Source organism: Alligator mississippiensis, chromosome 3 (assembly GCF_030867095.1).
Source record: "Alligator mississippiensis isolate rAllMis1 chromosome 3, rAllMis1, whole genome shotgun sequence".
Taxonomy (NCBI): Eukaryota; Metazoa; Chordata; order Crocodylia; family Alligatoridae; genus Alligator; species Alligator mississippiensis.
In genome coordinates this window covers 78,966,322-78,986,376 of record NC_081826.1, presented here as the reverse complement: position 1 = coordinate 78,986,376, position 20,055 = coordinate 78,966,322, and the positions used below count along the sequence as shown (strand labels likewise).

Genomic DNA, 20,055 nt, shown 5'->3' with positions numbered 1-20,055 from the left:
TTTTGCTGCACCCCTAGACACTCCAGCAGTGAGGGTGGTGATTTCTAATGTGCCCCTACATGTGAGCAATCAGGAGCTGGCCAAGGAACTCGAGCCCTATTGGGTTCTTATGAGTCCCTTTCACCGACTGACAATAGGGAGTAAGATCCCAAAACTGAGGCATGTCCTGTCTTTTTGAAGGCAGGTTTTCATGCTTCTCAGGGAGGGCCCACAGTCTCTGCCTCAGTCCTTGAGCCTCATGTTCAATGGGCGGAGGTTTGTGATCTGTTTTTCCTTTGGGGAGACCACGTGTTTTCAGTGTGGTAGCTCTTCCCACCTACCAGCCCAGTGCCCATGGGGGAGATCAGCCAGAACATTGGTGACTACAGCGGCGCTGATGGATGGCGCATACACTTCTGGGATGCAGGCCCCACCCAGTGAGGCCGGGAGCTTTTCCCAACCTCCTTTTACCCCTGTTCCATCTGAGGGTGCTAGAGTCTCTGGCGTGAGAGTGCTGTCCACCAGAGGGGCTGGGACTAGGCCCCAACCCTCCCCACCACTCATTCCATCTACAGTGCCCACCCCCACCAGTACAGAGACGCCACCAGGTGGAGAGGCTTATGCCTCTACTTCCCCCCTGCCTGCCCTGACTGCCCCGCTTGAGGTGGCTGGGGTGGTCAGCAATTGTGGCACCAAGGCCCTGTCAGATGATGGGGCTCAGGCCTCTTCCCAGTTGCCCTCCACCATGGCCTTGTCTGAAGTGGATGGCCCTGGGGAGGTAGGCCAGAAGCAGTCTGGCCCATTCTCTATGAAGGGTGGGCCACCTGCCACAAAGAAGAACAAAGAGAAGAAAGTTAAAGGCACCACTCAGGACTCCCCATCCCCTCTAAGACCTTCCTCAGCTGGGGGCCTGCTGGAGAGCCTGGCCCTGCTCCGGCTGTCATGTCAATGTCCCCGTTGACCGGGGATAACGGCAGCTTGGAGGTGGGGGAGGCAAAGGTGGGGGTCACTAACCCCTCGCCTGTCTCCCAGCTTCCGGAGGTGGGTGGCAGTAAGACCTATTCACAATGTCTGTCTTCTGGAGATCTGACCCAGGGGGCAGCAGAGGAGTCTGCTGAGCTCTTGGTCACATCCCAGGCTACTGAATTAGATGAGGAGGATAGTGAGATGGAGATCCAGCTTTCTGAGTGTTGCAAGCGACCTCGAGAGAAGGATTGCCTCTCTCCCCCCAAGAACATGGGGATTGCTCTTTGAGAGCCAGACCTTGACCTGGACAATCAAAGGAGGTTGATGGGTTTAGATATTGAGGGTGTAGATGCTGAGCTCCCAACTAGGGTGCAGCCTCGCCGTGCATCCGTTGGAAATGTGCAGCCCATGTTGGCAGACCCCCTTGGCTCAGTCCCGACTATGGTGGGGCTCTAGACCTTTTTGAAACAGACTAAAAGACAGAAGAACATAGCGGGGCGCATCATCCAATGATGCGCAGATCCTAAAGTTTTTATCAAGGCTGGCAGGGCTGCGGCCAAACTTATGCAACAAGATCTAGGCACTCAGCAGATGACTTATCATCTGGAGAAGCTTGCACAGCGTGTGAGAGACGAGTGGGGCCTGGCAGGGTCCCTGGAGTAGAGTAGGGCATGATAGGCCTTTTTCAACCTGTCTCTGCTTTTTGGTCTGCTCTTGGGGACTCACTCTTCTATCTACACCTTACCTCACTCTTTCTCTCCCATACCCACACCCATGGCAGCCACAACCATTGATACTTTTAACATCAACGGCTGTCGAGATCCGGTGAAATGGGAGGCCGTCCTGGAGCTCCTGCGCCAGAAGCAGCTGGCTGTCACCTTCCTCCAGGAGACACATTCTGGCAGGCTCAACCAGTTGGCTTAGCACGTTGCCTGGCAAGGCCAGCTGTTCTTGAGTCATGGCACCAACCTTAGCGCTGGGGTTGTGACTCTCCTATCATCACAACTACAGCATGACACAGTGGTGGTGCTGGAGATTGTCCCTGCCACCTGCTGACTGTCCGCATCACCCTAGCACAAGACCACCTGCTACTCATCAATGTTTATGCACCTACTGATAGCCAGGAGAGGGTCACTTTCTTCGAGATCTTGGCCACCCTTTTGCGCGATGTTAGTGAGAATGATGACATACTCCTTGCCAGTGGGGACTTTAATTGTACCACTGACACCCCACTTGACCATATGGGGCCTGAGCCTCACCTGCCCTCAGCCTGGAAACTGCAGTCCATCTTGGAGACTGCAGGCCTTGTTGACATCTGGCGAGCCCTGCACCCTGACGTGCGTCAGTACACCTGGGCCAGGATGAGTGCCGGTGGTCTCACTATGGCCTGCCTCGACCGCATTTATGTCACCAGGCACCACCTGCCACTTCTATGCAGTGGCTGCATCATTCCTTCAGGTCTGTCAGATCATAGCCTGGTTTGCTGTGAATTGAGTCTGCTGGGGAGAACCTGCATCCGAGCGTCCTATTGGTTCTTCAATGTCAGCTTGCTTCAAGACTCTTACTTCCGGGTCTGCTTTGCCAACTTTTGGCAGGGCTGGGAGGCCACAAGACTGAATTACTCCTCCTGGAAGCTATGGTGGGATGTGGGCAAGGTACAGATCCGGGCTTTTTACCAGCAGTACACTCAGCTGGCCACAAATGAACTGTGCCGCCATATCAGAGAGCTGGAGGAAGATGTGGTAGAGCTCGAGGCTGCCCTGCTGGCTGCCGGCAGTAATGTGGTGCTGCGCGAGAGCCTCTGGTTCCATAGGAAGTGCCTGCGTGACTTGGCGGAGAGTGTGGCCCGTGGAGCGAGGATCCACGCCCACTGCCAAGAGCTGGCCAAAACAGATGCCCCAACCCACTTCTTCTTCAACCTGGAGTGATGGCGGGCAGCAAGCAAAGTCTTACATCACCTCAAGACCCCTGAGGGCCAGGTAATCACTGACCTGGGTGAAGTACGTGAGCATGCCGTTGCCTTCTATCGTGACCTGTTCACGGCTGAGCCATCCTGCCCAAAGGCCACGCAGGAACTCCATGCGGGCCTGCCATGCATTTGTGCCCTGGAGGCCAGTCAGCTTGAGCAGGAATTGTCTCTGGTGGAGCTGGCAGCTGCCGCAGCTGGCCTTGCCTCCGACAAAGCCCTAGGCCTCAGTGGGTTACCTGCTGAGTTTTACAAGACTTTCTGGCCTCTTCTCAGCCCCTGTCTCCTGCGTGTTTTCCAGGAGAGTCTTACCGAGAAGGTCTTGCCAATCAGTTGCCGCTGTGCAGTGCTCATGCTGCTGCCCAAGAAAGGAGACCTTGCCTACATTAAGAACTGGCGGCCAGTCTCCCTGCTGTGCATGGACTACAAGATTCTGGCCAAAGAACTGGCCACCCACCTCCACACTGTCATGGCCTCCGTCACTGGGCCTGAGCAGAGCTACTGCGTGCCGGGCAGAACCATCCAAGACAACCTGTTTCTGCTTCGCGACCTACTTACAGCCAGTGAACTCTGGCCTAGACATTGGCCTCATCTCTCTGGACCAGGAAAGCCTTTGACCGGGTGGACCACACCTACCTCTTTCAGACCCTGGAGGCCTTTGGGTTTGGGCCCCTTTTCACTGGGGCTTTCCGGGTCTTGTATCAAGACACTTCCAGTCTGCTCAAGGTGAACGGGGTGCTTTGTACCCCGTTCCCTGCAGGCAAAGGCATCCATCAAGGCTGCCCCCTGCCAGGCATGCTCTATGCCCCGGCCATTGAGCCACTGCTGCAGGCACTGCAGCGCTGCCTGAGTGGCGTGGCCTTGCCCCTCCACTCCAGCTATCAGCATATGCAAATGATGTCACCATCTTTCTTAACATCCAGGAAGATGTGGAGGCCCTGACAGGCTGCCAGCGAGTCTACGAACGCAACTCTTCGGCCTGTATCAACTGGGCCAAGAGTGATACCCTGCTGCTTGGTGTATGAATCACCATGACCACCCCAGATTTGCCAGGGGGCCTCACCTGGTGCTGTGTGGGCCTTAAGGTCCTGGGCATGTTCCTAGGGCCATCGACCTTCATGGCACATAACTGGGACGGCCTCGAGGAAGGAGTGGAGGACCACCTACAAAAGTGGCACAGGCACCTACCCAGCCTCTCCTACCATGGACGTGTCCTCATTGCGAACAACCTAGCTACGGTGACCTTGTGGCACTGGTGCACCGTACTCGATCCACCACAGGACCTACTCGAGAGACTCCAGCACCTCCTGGTCGATTTTTTTCTGGGACGGGCACCACTGGCTCCCACGAGCTGTCCTTTACCTACCTGTAGCTGAAGGGGGCCAGAGTTTGGTTGTCCTTGCAAGCAAGATGGTCGCCTTCCACCTGCAGGCCCTTCAATTACTTCTGTACAGCGAGGAGTGCCTACCTTGGCAACAACTGGCGTGCCGGTTTCTGCAGAGGGTGGGGGCCCTTGGCTTTGACCGGGAGCTCTTCCTCTTGGATCTCATGCTTTTGAACTGGGCAGTGCTTCCAGCTTTCTACCTTGGCAAGGTACGAGCCTGGCAAACCACTTTCCACCTCCAGCCCCAGACCCATTACCTGTGGTTCCCACAGTTGCTGAGGGAACCCCTGGTGCACAACCCAGCTCTGAGGCGCCCCGTGCCAAGCCTGACCTCTGCCAGTCTCACAGCTGTTCTCATCCAGGTGCATATCCACCACCTGAGCCATCTTCTTGACCCCGCTCAGTTGGCCTGGCTCTCGCCCGAGGCCTTGACCACCCGGCTGGGCATGCGCTCCATCCGCAGCATGAGCTGTCTCCTGTGTGACATCCAGGCTGCCCTCCCATTGGAGGCAGCAGCCACCCTGGATGACCATCTCCAGGTGGTCCAGGTCCATAGCTCTGCAGATGTCCCAAGTGAGGTTTTTCCTGCACTACCAGTCACCCCGGCCGTGGCCGGTGAGCTGGCCGGTGGCCCTGGCACCCTGCTGACGCTCCCTATGCCTCCTGACAGTGACACGGGTTGCCCCTTTGCTTTTCTGTCACATAGAAGCCTATATTCCTGAGTGGCTCATGTCCGCCATGCCCAAGTGCTGGTGGGCCACCCCAATACACTGTGGTGACAGCGCCTGGGGCTGCCAGATTCCCCACCAGCCCACCCGGCGTGGCACACATTGTATAAGCCGCCAACCTCCAAGAAGACTGGCGACATGCAGTGGTGGTTGCTGCATGGCATCCTAGCCACTGGCACGTTTGCGTCCCACTTTGACCCAGCCGCCTCGATGGCCTGTCCCTTCTGCCCAGGGGGTGTTGAGGAGACCCTCTTTCATGCCTTCCTCGACTGTCCCCGATTGCAGCTGCTCTTTGTCACCCTTGAGCTGCTGCTGCGAGTGCTGGGCAGGAGCTTCTCAGAAACCACCTACGTGTGCTCCTACCCATACCAGGCGGCTGAGAAGGGCCCCGTCTGCCTGGCCAATTTTTTACTGGATCAGGCCAAGATGGCCGTCCTCAAGAGTTGCTGAAACCAGCTTGCTGGGTCTGGCTCAGATGATTCCCTACAGCTTTTCTGCCTCCTGGTGCAGGTGTGCCTCTCACTGGAGTTTGAGTACACTGTGCTCTGACAGGCGGTGCCCACTTTTGAGACACACTGGGCCCTTGAGGGAGCACTGTGCCATGTGGAGGACGGCCATCTCAAATATGTGCTCTGATGTCATGACCGGGCTGGGCGACCGGGCTGGTTCGGTGTCGGACCACAACTTCCAGCTCGTGCCGCATCCTGGGCCCTCACCAGGCTGCTTTTATCCTTTTTTTGGGGGAAGTTAAAGGTGTTGTCACGTGTATGATTGGATAGAGCAGGGTACAAATTATTTATATATAGTTATGACCATGTGGCCAGCACGCCGACCGCATAACTAGCATGTAAGACACGTAGTGGAATGTAGCAAAGGTGTCTGTCACGGTGTGATGTGATGAATGCAATGACATGGTGTTCTTGGTTTGATAGTAATTTGTTGGGTTTTTTTTGCTTTGTAAGCGGCCAACCTTTTTTGTATCCCTGAACCCCTGAATAAAGCAGTTAAAAAGTCAAAAAAAGTCCTTCCTTCTTCTTTCCTATTCATATGTAACATGTATAAGTACTTAGTCCAGGCAGAAGAGACTGGAATCCAGGACAACGTCCTCCTTGATAACTGCCTTAATTACCAGTCTACACAATGATGCTCCCTATTACTTGCTTTCCTTCTGGCCCATGCATCTTGCATCACTTGCTATCTATTGTTCACCTGCAACAGGAAAGCTGAAAGGTCTTCCCACATAGAGAAGCCTACAGCTTGATGGTGAGGGCACTCTCCTGTAGGGTAGGAAATATAGGTTGGAACCCCTGTAAGACTGAGAAGGTCTCCCACTGCCTGAGGAAAGTGTTTTAACCTCTGAGCTATTATATAAAAGGTGAGCACCTCCTGCCATAGTCTTAAGTGAAACTGGCCTTGGCTGCTGTCCATTGTGCTGAACTCAGTGCTGGCTATTAGCACTGTGCAGAGCAGGCCCTATTCAATTTGGATTTGGATTTAGCCCGAATTAGGGACGGTGATTCGATTAATTGATTTGGATCACTGTCCCTGATTCAATTAGGCCAAATCTGAATCTGAAGATTCAATGCTGATTCGGAAAATCAGCAATTCGGACATTGACACAGCTTTAAATGTTTTTTCTACGTAACTTGAAGCAACAGGCGCAGCTCATGAATGCCGTGATGCTGGGGTGGATGGAGCATCCCACAAGAGCGTGTGGGGCCCTCCATGTGCTCGGCAGGTAACCCAGAACCGAAGGGTTCCGATTCGATTTGGAGAGATTAAAGGGTCCTTGTAAGTCGATTCAGATTTGGAGATTCAGCCACCAAATCAGGCCAAATCTCCACTGAATCGAATCAGGGACCAAAGCTTCACACAGCTCTACTGGCTATGTGTGGTAGGCCTAGCTGATCAGGCCTCTCAGAGAATTTCGGCACTGCTCTACCTTGTTTCTGGATCCCAGTGGTGCTTAGACTGGAACTAGGGACATTTCTTGGCATGTTCACAGTGTAAAACTGTAGGCACCTGAGGAAGTTCAGTATCAAAAAAGGAGTTTAGGCACCTCCATGGTTAGGTCTCTTCTGAGCAGGGTGTTTTTTAATCACAGGTTTGGACTTAAGTGTCCAAGGTCCACCTAAGTCCTGTTTTAGGCACCTAAGCCCTGTTTTGAATGTGGTTTTAGAAGCAATTATTGCTTAAGCAGAAAGTACACCTCTACATTTCCACTTTCAATGTGTCTTTCCTTTTCCACTGGCAAAGTGGGGTATAAAAAAAAGATTAATACTTTAGTTTGAAAACCATTCCAAGTTTCACAAGGAGTCTATTTTTTTCTTTCATGGTTTTCTCCTAGTGGTGACTGTTTGCCAGCTGAGGTCAGCTGTTCCATAACCCTTTTTACCTTATTGCATCCTATGAGAATATCTTGCTTTTCTTGCCACAATGGCCCACAGGATACCAGATCCAAATCCCACTGAAGTCAATGGAAGCCTGACCTCATTGACTTCTGTGAGCTTTGCATCAGGCTCATTGTCTCCAAGTTTCTTCACTCTTCATTTAGAATTCCTTCTCATTTTACTTATTTGAATGAGACTCCATTTTTGTTTTGTATGGTGCTGCTGGATGATACCAGCTCTCCTAAGAAGTCTTCAGTGAACTGTAACCATCTCTATTATTTTTTGAATCAGTCTTTGAGCATCAGCTATACTTCTCTGAATAAGCACTGTTTCCATCTACCATGTCCCTCAATCTGTATTTGAGTACTAATGGTATCTCCACTGATTTTAGGCATTATTATTGTTGCTGTTTCATAGATTTCATAGACATTAGGGCTGGAAGGGACCTTGGAAGATCATCGAGTCCAGCCCCCTGCCCAAAGGGCAGGAAGTCAGCTGGGGTCATAGGATCCCAGCAAGACAAGCATCCAGTTTGCTCTTGAAGGTAATCAATGTAGGCGCCTGAACCACCTCCGGTGACAGGCTGTTCCAGACCTTGGGGGCTCGGACAGTAAAGAAATTCTTCCTTATGTCCAGCCTGAAACAGTCTTGCAGTAGTTTATGACCATTCGACCTAGTCGTCATCCCTTGGGGTGCTCTGGTGATCAAACGTTCCCCCAGATACTGGTGGTCACCCCGATAAACTTATAGGTGGCCATCAGATCACCCCTGAGCCTGCGCTTTTCCAGGCTAAAGTTCCCCAGGGCTCTCAGCCTGTCATCGTAGGGTCTGCTTCCCTGACCTCTGATCATGCGCGTGGCTCTTCTCTGGACTCTCTCAAGCTTCTCCACATCCTTTTTGAATTGTGGAGCCCAAAACTGGACGCAGTACTCCAGCTGCAGCCTCACTAAGGCTGAGTACAAGGGGAGAATGACGTCCCGGGATTTGCTTGAGAAGCATGTATGGATGCAAGCCAGCGTTTTGGTCGCTTTACTAATCGCAGCATCGCATTGCAGTCTCATGTTCATCTTGTGGTCAATGATGACCCCCAAGTCTCTTTCTTCCATTGTGCTAGCCAACATAACACTGCCGAGCCTATAAGGATGCTGCGGGTTTTTCTTCCCAAGGTGGAGAACCTTGCATTTATCGGCGTTGAACACCATCAGATTCTCATCCGCCCACTTGCTGAGCCTGTCCAGGTCAGCCTGGATCACCCGCCTGTCTTCTGGTGTGGATGCTTTGCCCCAAAGTTTGGTGCCATCGGCGAACTTGGCCAGTCCGCTTCTGACTCCAGTGTCCACATCATTAATGAAAATGTTGAACAGTATGGGTCCAAGGACAGAGCCTTGGGGGACCCCACTGGTCACAGGATACCATGATGAGTGACTTCCATCGATTACTACCCTCTGGGTCTGACCACAGAGCCAATTTTCCAGCCAGTGGATCGTGGAGGACCCAAGGCGACAATTGGCCAGTTTCTCCAAGAGGTGATCATGGAAAACCAGATCGAAGGCTTTTTTGAAGTCAAGATATATGACATCAATCTCTTCTCCCTTGTCCAGGTGATAGGTCACCTGGTCGTAGAAGGAAGTGAGATTGGTCAAGCAAGACCTACCCACAACAAACCCGTGCTGGCTATCCCTTAAGATGTTGGCGTCAGCCAGTCCATTAAGGATGGCCTCTTTAATAAACTTTTCTAAGATCTTCCCTGGGGTAGAAGTCAGGCTAATGGGCCTATAGTTAGCCGGATCCACTTTCCTCCCTTTCTTGAAGATAGGCACCACATTGGCCTTCTTCCAGTCTTCGGGCACTACACCAGAGCGCCAAGAGTTTTCAAAGATCCGCGCTAGAGGCTGGGCTATGATGCTCACCAGCTCCTTGAGTACCCTGGGATGAAGATTGTCAGGGCCGGCTGACTTGAAGGTATCCAGCTTCTCAAGATGTTCCTTCACAAAGTCAGCATTAATGGAGGGCAGGGGATCACCCTCACCCGGACTTCCCGGCCCTGTAGCAGGCACAGGCGTCCCATGGGGCTGATGAAAGACCGACGCAAAGTACCTATTTAATAGGTTGGCTTTTTCCTGGGCATCAGTTGTCAGTTGCCCCATCTGGTTCAGCAGGGGTCCAACGTTGCCCCTGCTTTTCCTCCGGCTCCCCACATATCTGAAAAAGGACTTTTTATTGTCCTTGATGCTCAAAGCTAGCTGGAGTTCAGTTGCAGCCTTGGCTTTCCTGGTCTGCTCCCTACAGGACCGGACCAGTGCAGAATAATCCTCCTTGGAGGTGACTCCCATCCTCCATCCTTTGTAGGCCTTTCTTTTTAGCCTCAGGAGGTCTGCTAGGTCCCTGGAGAACCAGGGGGGCTGCTGTGCCCTCTTGCTGCCTTTCCTCCGAGATGGAATAGACTTAGTTTGTGCATTGAGGATCGCTCCCTTGAGGAGCAACCACTCTTCTTGAACTCCCCTCTCCCCGTGGTCACGGTCCTTTAGGGCCTCACTGACAGCCTCCTGAGCTTGTCAAAGTTGGCTTTCCTGAAGTCAAGGACTTCCATGTTGCTGACTGACTTGCCAGCTTTTCAGCGGTTGGTGAAGTTGATCAGCTCGTGGTCGCTGTCACCCAGCTTCCCATCGATCACTAGGTCGCTGACTAGGTCATCCCCAGTAGCCAGTACCAGGTCGAGCAGCGCTTTGCCTCTCATTGGCCCATAGACTTCTTGAGTCAGGTAGAGGTCATCCACGCACGAGAGGAAGCTTTGCGACCGCTCAGATTTTGCTGAGCGATCCTCCCACGAGATGTCTGGGTAACTAAAGTAACCCATGACAACCATGGTCCTGGAGCATGCGGCCTCAGCCAGTTCCCGGGCAAACTCCTGGTCAAGCTCAGTTATTGTAATCATCATGGGAAAATTAGTCCTCATTAGAGGAAGCTTCTTCTATCATATGTCACAGAAATAAATTTTGACAGTTCTATTTGTAACTGCCAGTTTAATACTAGTAATTCATATTACAATAAAAATAGTACAAATTCATGGTAAAGATTTTAGCTGAAATTAATAAATCTTAAAAGCCACCTTAGCAATGGTTCCATAGCATACCATTTATAGTCACTTCATTGTGTTTTGTGGTCTTGTTGAAACTTGGTCACCTTAAGGAAAGATTTTCACAGATAGAACATTTATACAAGAGGCGCTTGATATTGGCAGTCATTTTCAATTTTCCCTTTGCAATTCTTTCAGCTATCTGTATTAATGTAATTAATATATTTTCATATTATTCTCCCAAGCCAGCTTCTCAGTTAGCTCCATCTAACAGTCAATCTTTTTTGCTTATGGAAACGATTGTGACATTATAAAATCAGCTTTGTGCCATTTTTACTACTGGATTCTACTGGATTCACAAAGACAAAGGAAAAATAAAGAGGACAAAACTTTGTTAAAGAAAATTATTTTTGATAACTATAAAATAACTATGCTAATAAGTTATGAAGACCACCAACAAGATAACTAAATATATTTCTTTTTCTGCTATTTCAGTTGACATTAAGCTACACATTTTTGATGTATATCCAACTTTCCCAAAATTCAGGCATGATTGGGCTGAGTGATAATTTCTTCACCTGATATGTTTACTAGTTTTTCTGAGCCATCCCATCCCAGAACAAAAGTCCCTCAAATAATTTCATTACTTCTCATTGTTCATTTAAACTAACCTAATTTGGACTGGCCTGCCCAAGTGAGAGCAACACAGAGAAACAACCTTGCACTAGCTGTGAAATGTATGAGAAACACAAGATGCATATTATACATGTAAGTGGTAGCTAGTATCAAAAAATATACTTGCTCGCTTGATTTCTTTATTTTTATTTCATTTTATTTTGTGCACTGCAGAAGCCACTTCCAAATGCCATTTTATAAACAGGGAATAAATCATAATCTGATACAAATCCTAGTTAGCTGTACTGCCATCTTGCAAATAATTAAAACCACAAGTCCTACATTTTCTTGTACTGCCTGCTACTGCCTAAAAAGCAGCAGAAGAGTTTAGTGGCTTCTTTTGTAGCATGGCAATGACAGAATTGTTTCTGTATAGTGGGAAATATCCTTGTAAATTCAATGCACTGGAATATGTCATTTACTGTAAAAGTGAGCAAACTGAGCATTACAAAGGCTGTTGTCTATTTGGTCCTATTTGATTGTCTATAACAGTACTCCAGCTTAATTAAAAGTTTTCCTTCCCTTTGGGTTTCTCTGATTTCCATGTCTAGTCTATCATTGCTGATGCAAGATATCACCAGGATGGATTCAGTATTATTTTTTTGCTGTTTGTGTCCATCTCCTTGGAAATGATTAATTTATGGGGTTTGAGGAGGGAAGAAGCGCTAAGTGAACCAGAATGTTTATTAACTACATTTTCCCCAAGCTGTTTATTTTAAAAAATAATAAGCCACGAGTGAATGGAACAAGTCAATGCATTATGATTAATTGTAAATTGGTTGTGAACGTGTGGCTGAAAAATATCTTACATTTGTGTTATCAGGTGCCTGAAACCTGTATGTTAAGTTATAGTGGCAGGTGCCTCTTGTTAGCTTCAGTAAAGCTATAAGAAGTGTTGGATATGCTGTCTGGTCAAAGGAATTTGGATGAATGAAGCCAAATAAGGAAATTTTCTGGGAATAGTCAAGCTTGGGCCAGAGAATATTGGTTTTCTTCTTGTCTAAGTTATTTTCTTCTCAAGATTTGGGAACGTAGAATTATACATGGTATTTGTACATTCTCTTTAGACCAGGGTGGGAACTCTTATTTCTTACACTGGCCAACAGTGAGTCTGGTGATGGAAAAATGTATAAAGGTTGATTGGGTAAATAGTCAGATACTACTATACATAATTATAAATCATGTCAGGTGTATACCTCCATTGACATTTGTACATGTATCTGTTCAGATATTTCTTTGGTAAAAAAATCATTCTTTGGTCACTTGTTTTGACTTGGATACATTTTGATAGATGTATTATACTAGGTAGGTTCTAACAAAATTCACTGTACAATACCTAAGGAACTACCAGAAACAAGCTTTGAATTTTTAATGATTAGTTTTGAAAACTCATGAAGGTTGGGTTAGGTCCCAGAAAGCTGGAGAAGGGCAAGCATATTACTTAGCTGTAAAAGAGTTAGGGAGGGAGAACAAGAACCTGTGAAATTATAGACTAATCAGCCTTACCTTTGTACCCAGGAAGATATTGGAACAAACTATTAAACAATCAGTTTGTAAGCATCAAGATGACGATAAGCTGATAAGAAACATCTAACATGAATTTGTCAAGAACATATCATGTCAAACCAATTTAATTTCTTCCTTTGACAAGGTAATTGGCCTGGTGGATGAGAGCTACAGATAGGATGTAACTTGACATTTATTAAAGCTTTTGACATAGTCCCGCATGACATTTTCATAAGCAAACTAGGGAAATAAGGTCCAGATTAAATTATTATTAGATGGGTGCACAACTAATTGAAAAACTGTGTTCAGTAGTTATTAATGGTTTACAGTCAAACAGGGAAGACATGGTTTCTCAAAAAGATCTGTCCTGGTTCCAATAGTATTTATTATTTTCATTAACTATTTGGATAATGCAATGGAAGATACATTTAAAATGTTTGATGATATGATGATATGGAGGTTGGAGGGGCTGGTAGCACCTTAGAGGACAGGATTAGTATTCAAACAGATCTTGATAAGTCAGAGAAATGGTTTGAAATTGAAGTATTTCACTTAGAAAAAACAAATGCACAAATACAAAATAGGGAAAATTGCCTACACAGCAGTACTTCAAAATAATGTGGATTTAGAGTAAACCATAAGCTCAATATTTACTTGGCTGTTTTGGTCTGTTTTGAAAAGGAGATGTAATTATCATACTCCATTCAGCAATGGTGAGACCTCAACTTGAGTACTGTCTTAGGGCTACGCAAAGCTTTGGATGCTGATTCAATTCAGAGGAGATTCAGTGGCTGAATATCCAAATTGAATCAGGGGACCAGTTTAAAGGTCTGAATCGATTCAAAGCTCTCCAAATAAACTTGGAAAAGATTTGGAAAGCTTCAGTGGTTCGGGCAGTCCCCACCCACTGCCACAGGGAGCTAGGTCCAGACTCCAAGCTGGTAAGTAGCGGAAGGGGGGAGGGGGGCTGGAGGAGGTGGGAGGGAACTGAGGGGGGACCCCTGCCAGGCTCCAATCCCCGCCCGCTCTCCCAGCCCCCTCCCCATGGCTGCCCCTCATGGCCCCAGCTCCTGGTGCTTTAAAACAGCCTCCACTCACCGGCTGCTGCCTGCCGGGGGGGCAATCCCTGCTGCCTCTCACTGCCCCCCACTGCATGGGGGGCTCTGCCATGAGCCCCCTGACATCCTCCCCTCTCTCCCAGCCCCACCTATGGCTGCCCCATCTGCCCCATCTTCTGGCCCTTTAAGAAACCCTCCCCCAGAAGCCCCCAAACTCACCAGCTCCTGCCTCGGGGCTTCTGGGGGCTTGTGCAGAGCCCCCCACACAGCGGGGGGCAGTGGGGCTTGCCCCCCATTGGGCAGCAGCCAGTGAGTCTGGGGGTTTTATGGTTTTTTTTGTTTTTCTTAAAGGGCTGGGAGGTGGTGTGAGCAGGGCCACCATTAGGGGGCTGGGAGAGTGGGTGGGGTTTGGGGAACTCATGGCAAAGCCCCCCATGCAGTGGGGGACAGTGGGGATTGCCCCCCCCCCACCCAGCAGTAGCCAGTGTGTGAGGGCTTTTTTTTTTCAAAGTGCCGGGAGCTGGGGCGGGCAGGGCAGCCATTGCTGGGGCTGGGAGAGCGGGCAGGGGAGCGGCCTCTGTGATTCGGAGATTCCTCAGCAACCGAATCTCCTAATCAGATTCAACTGAATCAATTCGGAACAGTGATTCAAATCACCTAATCGAATCACTGTCCCCTGAATCGGCCAAATCCAAAACGAATACTAGCCGCTTCGCACAGGCCTACTGGTTTTGGGCACTACACTTTAAGAAAGATGTAGAAACAAATTGGAAAAGAGTGTAGAGGACTATGACAGGAATAAAACATTTTTGAACACGTGGCCTTTGAGGAAAAAGTAAAAGAACTGGTTTTATTTCTTCTAAAACAGAGAAGAGTTAGGAAGCATGTGATAATGGGCAACCAGTATGTAAATGATTGGCATGAAAAAGACAGTGATCATTTATTCTTCTTGTACTCAGAGGCTGGGCAAGAAAAATTAACTTAATTTGTGGGAAAGGAGGCTTAGGTTGGATATTATGAAAACCTTGCTAATCAAAGGGCTAGTTAGGCACTGGAGCAAGCTTCATAAGAAAGTTTTGAATCCACATCTTTGCAGGTTTTTAAGAAAAGTGTCGGGGAAAAAAAATCAGGGATGGCCAAAGTATACTTGATCCTGTCTCAGAGCAGGGAATGGAGTAGATGGTTTCCTGAGGTCTCTTCCAGCCCTATATTTCTATGATTTCTATAATTTCCCTCTTTTAGTAAAATAGGTTTTATAGTGTTTTTAGATATATTTAACAATTTGCAGCATGCTGTCATTCTCAGGAGTGCATATGTGTGGGAAGGATAATTTATTGTAAATAGAATAGTTAATAACTGAATGACTTCCATTTTTCATCCCAGTTCTTGACATTTATTACCCACTTAGTTTGCTTCTTTTCTGCTTCAACCTGTAACCACCATTCGGTGTAGGTGACAGATTGTTTCTTACTCAAAAAAATGTTTAATTACTTTTAAAATTTAAATGGAAGTATAAATATGTCATTGGCTGGAGCATTCACTAGTGGAGTTTCTTCACTGATCTTCATGGGGATTACAGTAACTTATAGTGCCACCATGTTCAAAGTGCAAACAATTATGTTTAGAGGGCTGAACTTTCAGAATGCCTAATATTTAGAATCATATGTTCAATTAAAGAGTTTTATACTTTTATATTTCTTGAAATTCATCCACAGCCTCAAGTTGGTCTCTGACTCCCAGTTTTGTATTTGCAAAAGTAGGGGACTCTCAGTTTGTGTTTATGAATCATATACCCGGCTCATGAATAATGTAGCTGAGAAAATGGATCCTAGCTTCCATATACAAAAGCACTTTTGTAGATGCCAAATAGATGTATGGGGGTGTTAGTTGTAGCTGTGTTGGTCTAAGGACATAGGCAGACAGGGTTCTTTGGGTAAATGTGAAATATTTTATTAGACCAACTAAATAGTTGGGAAAATTGTTCTTTGCAAGCTTTCAGGCACAAAGACCCTTCCGTTTGAAGAAGTTATTTAGTTGGTCTAATAAAAGATATCACATTTACCCAAAGAACCTTGTCTACAAATAGATGTATGCTCACTTTGTAAGATGAACTGTTGTGTACCCAGCAGTGAGCATTCACAGCTGGGGGCTGGAGCTGACATTTTGGTCCTAAGAAGCCTTTGGAATAGATGTAGTGCCCTTTTAGACCTCATTATCTCATGTGGAGGCTAAACTAAACATGAGGGTCATCCAGGACTCCTCCTGCTACCCCTGACACAGAGGCATGTTGGGAATAGGGCTGCAGTTTGTAGTGCTGAAGAGATTTTGATCACCACTATGGCAGATGGTCAACCAGGGACAGATTGCTTTAAGTTAGACAAATCTCCTACCTCCCCACCTTAAAAACGTTCTAAGTTGTACCAGAGGCCAAGAATCAAAAAAACCTACAGACAGCTTAAAGCCACCCTGGGCTGAGAGTCTCTTAGAGATGAAGAACATCTTCAGAAGTTATTTCAAATCATGCTAACTAACTTGATTTTAAGGAGTTCCCTTTTATGTCAGCATTGTCTTTTGAAGAGAAGTCAAACCAGGAAGTCATTTCAAAGCATTTCCCAGGGCAAGTTTGCCAGTAGAACATGGCAACTTTTGCAACCTTTTGGCTTGCTTTGTATAAACTTATTCTCACCAAATTGATAAAAAAAAGGAGGACCAGGGACTTCTCTGGCAATATCAATTACTTTACATTCCAGTACAATATTTAAAAGATGATATGACATTGGTAGAGATTTTTTGTTGTTGTTCTTCTTCTGTCCTGTTGCATGCAGTTACTTTGTACTGGATAGATACACGCTGAAGTATTAATATTAGTATTAGCACCTGCTTGTTGCATAGTCATTGGCAAATAGAACTGCTCTTGGTCATTGCTTTGATGGTGCTGCTCTTACAAATGACACAATGCATGGTAATTACTTTTAGCAGGCAATTCTGTCCTCACACAAGTCAATGGGAATTTTGCTACTGACTTAATGAGAGCCAAAACTGGAACCTTACTTACCTAAGTCACATGGTGAAAAAAAGCTTTGGATGTAGGGCAGTGCTAAACCAAACATTTACATATTTGCCAGTCTGACTGATGAAGGAACTGTTGGATCAAACAGAGAGTTTAACTGTCCTTAAGAACTGAATGTTATTCCTTTTGAGTTAGTGTGGCATGCTCCCTTGTGTACCCTTTTAATGCATCTTTCTTTTCATACCTAGCAAGAAAATGTGATGAAAATTGTAGCCTTCCAGTTTATGCAACACATTTATCTATACATATGAAAAGTCTAGTACTATCTTTTAAATAACACAATGATAGGAACTGTATGAAAGCTAACGTAAACAGCAAACATTTTCCCTGCTGTGCACTAATGGCCTGATCTCAGTGCCTTTCAGACTAATAAAACAATGAAATGATGGTTCTTAGGGCAGCTCCTTCCTTCAGTGCAATGTGTTTAACCAAGAAAAACCCAAATAACAGTAAATAAAACCTAAATATCTTACTGGCAGCTGCTAAGTACAGTGGCATGTGCCCAATCTCAGGGAGTGTTTAAGTGTCCTAAAGTTCATATTTTTGGTCTCCAGTTTATAAGAATGTCTGCTCAGGTGCAGAACAATTGTCTACAACTTGGAGGAATCCAGTCAGTGCTCCTTCTTGTGCACCTACACTTCTGTTAGATGTCATGATGTGACATGTCAGTAGCCACAAAGCCAATTTGGTGAATAATTAAAAGACAAGGAATAAGGAAAAATAAATGGCAAACGAATAACCTTTTATAAAAAAAAAAAAAACCCAACCATGGTACCCGAGAGAAACCAAAATTTAAGTATCTCTGCTTTTAGCTAATATTTTATTCCCAACCACCCCATTGGGTATTTTAGTATCAGGACAAGCAAAATTAATGTGATACTATGAATAGTTAAATCTAAAAAAAGAAAGAGCAACTGACAGAATAGAATATAGTAAAGAACAACCATGCTTTTATTGATGGCAGAAAAATAACATAGCATTAAAAAAAATTGGAGCTACTCCATAGAGGAACAGATTTAAGTTCCTTGAGTCATTGAAATGGTCACGCTTGCCAACACAAAAACCACAAAAAAAATGTTACTTGAATTGGCCCTCATCCCAGAAATACTCTGGCTATAGTTAGAAAAGTTTTCCTAGCTTGAGAAAAAATGCTTAGCATGCTAAGCTTTCAGCATCATGTACCTAAAACTTCCCGTGAAAGTACACAAACCTCCAACAGCCATTTTTAGTAGAAACTTGTTTCGCTTGATTCCTCCCTAGCTAAGTTGCTTTCATTTAGAGAGAGAGGAACCATAAGAATCTTCTGGTCAAGCAAAAATTCCTTGAATTTGAAGTTCCATATCTCAAATTTGGCTTTCCTGTCCTTTCTTTTTTCAAAACTTTTAAGGCGTACGTAAGTTTTTGGTTTAGCCCAGAGCTTTAGAATGAATTCCACCAAACTCTGTTCTTTAATAAATGGAAGTCATCACTGTTTACCCTCTTCTTAGCTGTCCTGTCTTATTAACTAGCTCTCCTTACAAGAATAATGAAGTAGAGCAGAACAAACTTCTGGCTAGGGCTGCTCCAGCTTTCTTGAAAGGCAAAGGGTAAGTTACAGAGAGATTATGTTGGTAGTTTCTGCTAACACAATTAAAAAACAAATCTGCTTTCTTTCCTCTGTTTTTGATTGTCTGCAGACCCTTTTTTTTGCGAAAAAACTTAATAACTAAACTAACTTGATGAACTAAGTAAGGACGTACGTGTGTGTGTGTGTGTGTGTGTGTGTCTAGATATTTGAGGACTCACTCAGATACTTCCAAACATATTAACTTGTGATTTCAGTGTTAATCGCATGGGTATATATGTCCAACCAAGTTAGATAACTTCTTAATCTGTATTATATTAAAGTAAGTTTCTTTATTGATCAGCACTTCTGTTTGGTTTTGCACAGTGGTGAAGAGCCTTTAGTTCTCATTAACTTCAATGGAAGATGAAGGTGCTCTGCCCTTTCTAATACTGTCTCCCCTTCTTGCAGAACTGGCTCCTTACTCGAGTTGAATTCTGCCATTTCAACCAATTAGAATATAAAAATATAATCAGTGCTCATTTTGAAAAAAAAATCTAAGAACACTTATTATTAATTCCTAAATTCCCATTTCATGGTCTTACTTGCTCCTGCTTTCTCTGTTTATTTCTCTCTGTCTGTCTGGACCACACCCTTTTCTCCCCATCCCTGTTTCAGGTTACAGTACAGCCTCGATGTTGCAGACAGGCTGGCCGATGAACATGTACTCATTGGGTTGTATGTCAACATGCTCCAGAGCAACCCCTCACGGTTAGTGCAGGTTTGGCACCTTTGGGGATCCTTAGAAAAGGGACATTGGTTGATTAAAAAAAACTACATCACAGCCATAGGTACTTAGTATTTCCTACTAGCTATAGCTGAGGCAGCTATTTATCAAAATTAGTCCAAAGAGTAGATATATCTGTGTTTAGTAGATATAATATCTCCCAGTATTGGTTGTGGTATCACTGTTCTTCTTTCTAGTAGTGTTAAATAGCGAACTAATGTGAACAGCTGCTTAGCTAAGCAGTACTGCACACTAGTGCCTGACATGGTCAGAGCAGTACTTGATGACAGTACATAAATTTACTCATACCAGCGACTTACAATTTCTCATTTCAGGGAATTTTTGAGGTGATGTGTGATGTAGATTTCAGTTTATTTTGTAAATGTAAAATAGTGATAGGTTAGAAAAAACCAAGAAATTGCTTATTAGCCCATCAAAGGAAGAGCTTTATTTTGGTTTGCCTGGTTTTATACAAGTCAGTCACTCTCCTTACCTTTGTCTGGCTTCTGTAAGGTCTAAATCTATATAAATAGAATATCTGTTTTTTCCAATATCCATAGCTCAGGGCAAAGTCTAGCCAGTTCTGAAGTGAGTATGTTGCCTATGGTTTTTATTTTTGGGCTTCATTTAAACATGTCATGCTCTGTCTAGCTAAAAGAACTTTCTGTCACCTTCAGAATTGTGGATGGTGGCACCACAGAAAGCCAGCCTGGTTAGGGTAAGGACCGGCCTCCTGTGAAAGATGGGGAGGAATTTAGTGTACAAGTAACCGTGTGTTTTTAAAATGTAGCAGAAATCAGTTCTGTGTTTTCTGACATTATACCTGCCACACACAGGTGTGGTATATTTGTTCTTCTAGATTTCCCTACTGTCATTACAACATGTTACCTTGAGAGAAGATAATCAAGTACATGATGTCAGAAGCAC

General features: G+C 46.0%; 1 protein-coding gene across 21 annotated transcripts in view; it reads left to right on the top strand.

Annotated features, from left to right (window-relative positions):
* The window catches only part of DTNA (dystrobrevin alpha), a 395,888-nt gene that overhangs the window by 312,052 nt on the left and 63,781 nt on the right, over positions 1-20,055 (top strand). For 15 of the 21 annotated variants that reach the window (XM_059724115.1, XM_059724119.1, XM_059724124.1 and 12 more), the window contains 2 exons: positions 18,307-18,384; positions 19,020-19,112. The exons of 5 other annotated variants lie outside the window; for them this stretch is intronic. In XM_059724115.1, the coding sequence (XP_059580098.1) occupies positions 18,307-18,384; positions 19,020-19,112 (171 nt within the window). The remainder of the gene's footprint in view (positions 1-18,306; positions 18,385-19,019; positions 19,113-20,055) is intronic. One more of the 21 variants, XM_059724116.1, reaches the window with a different exon arrangement.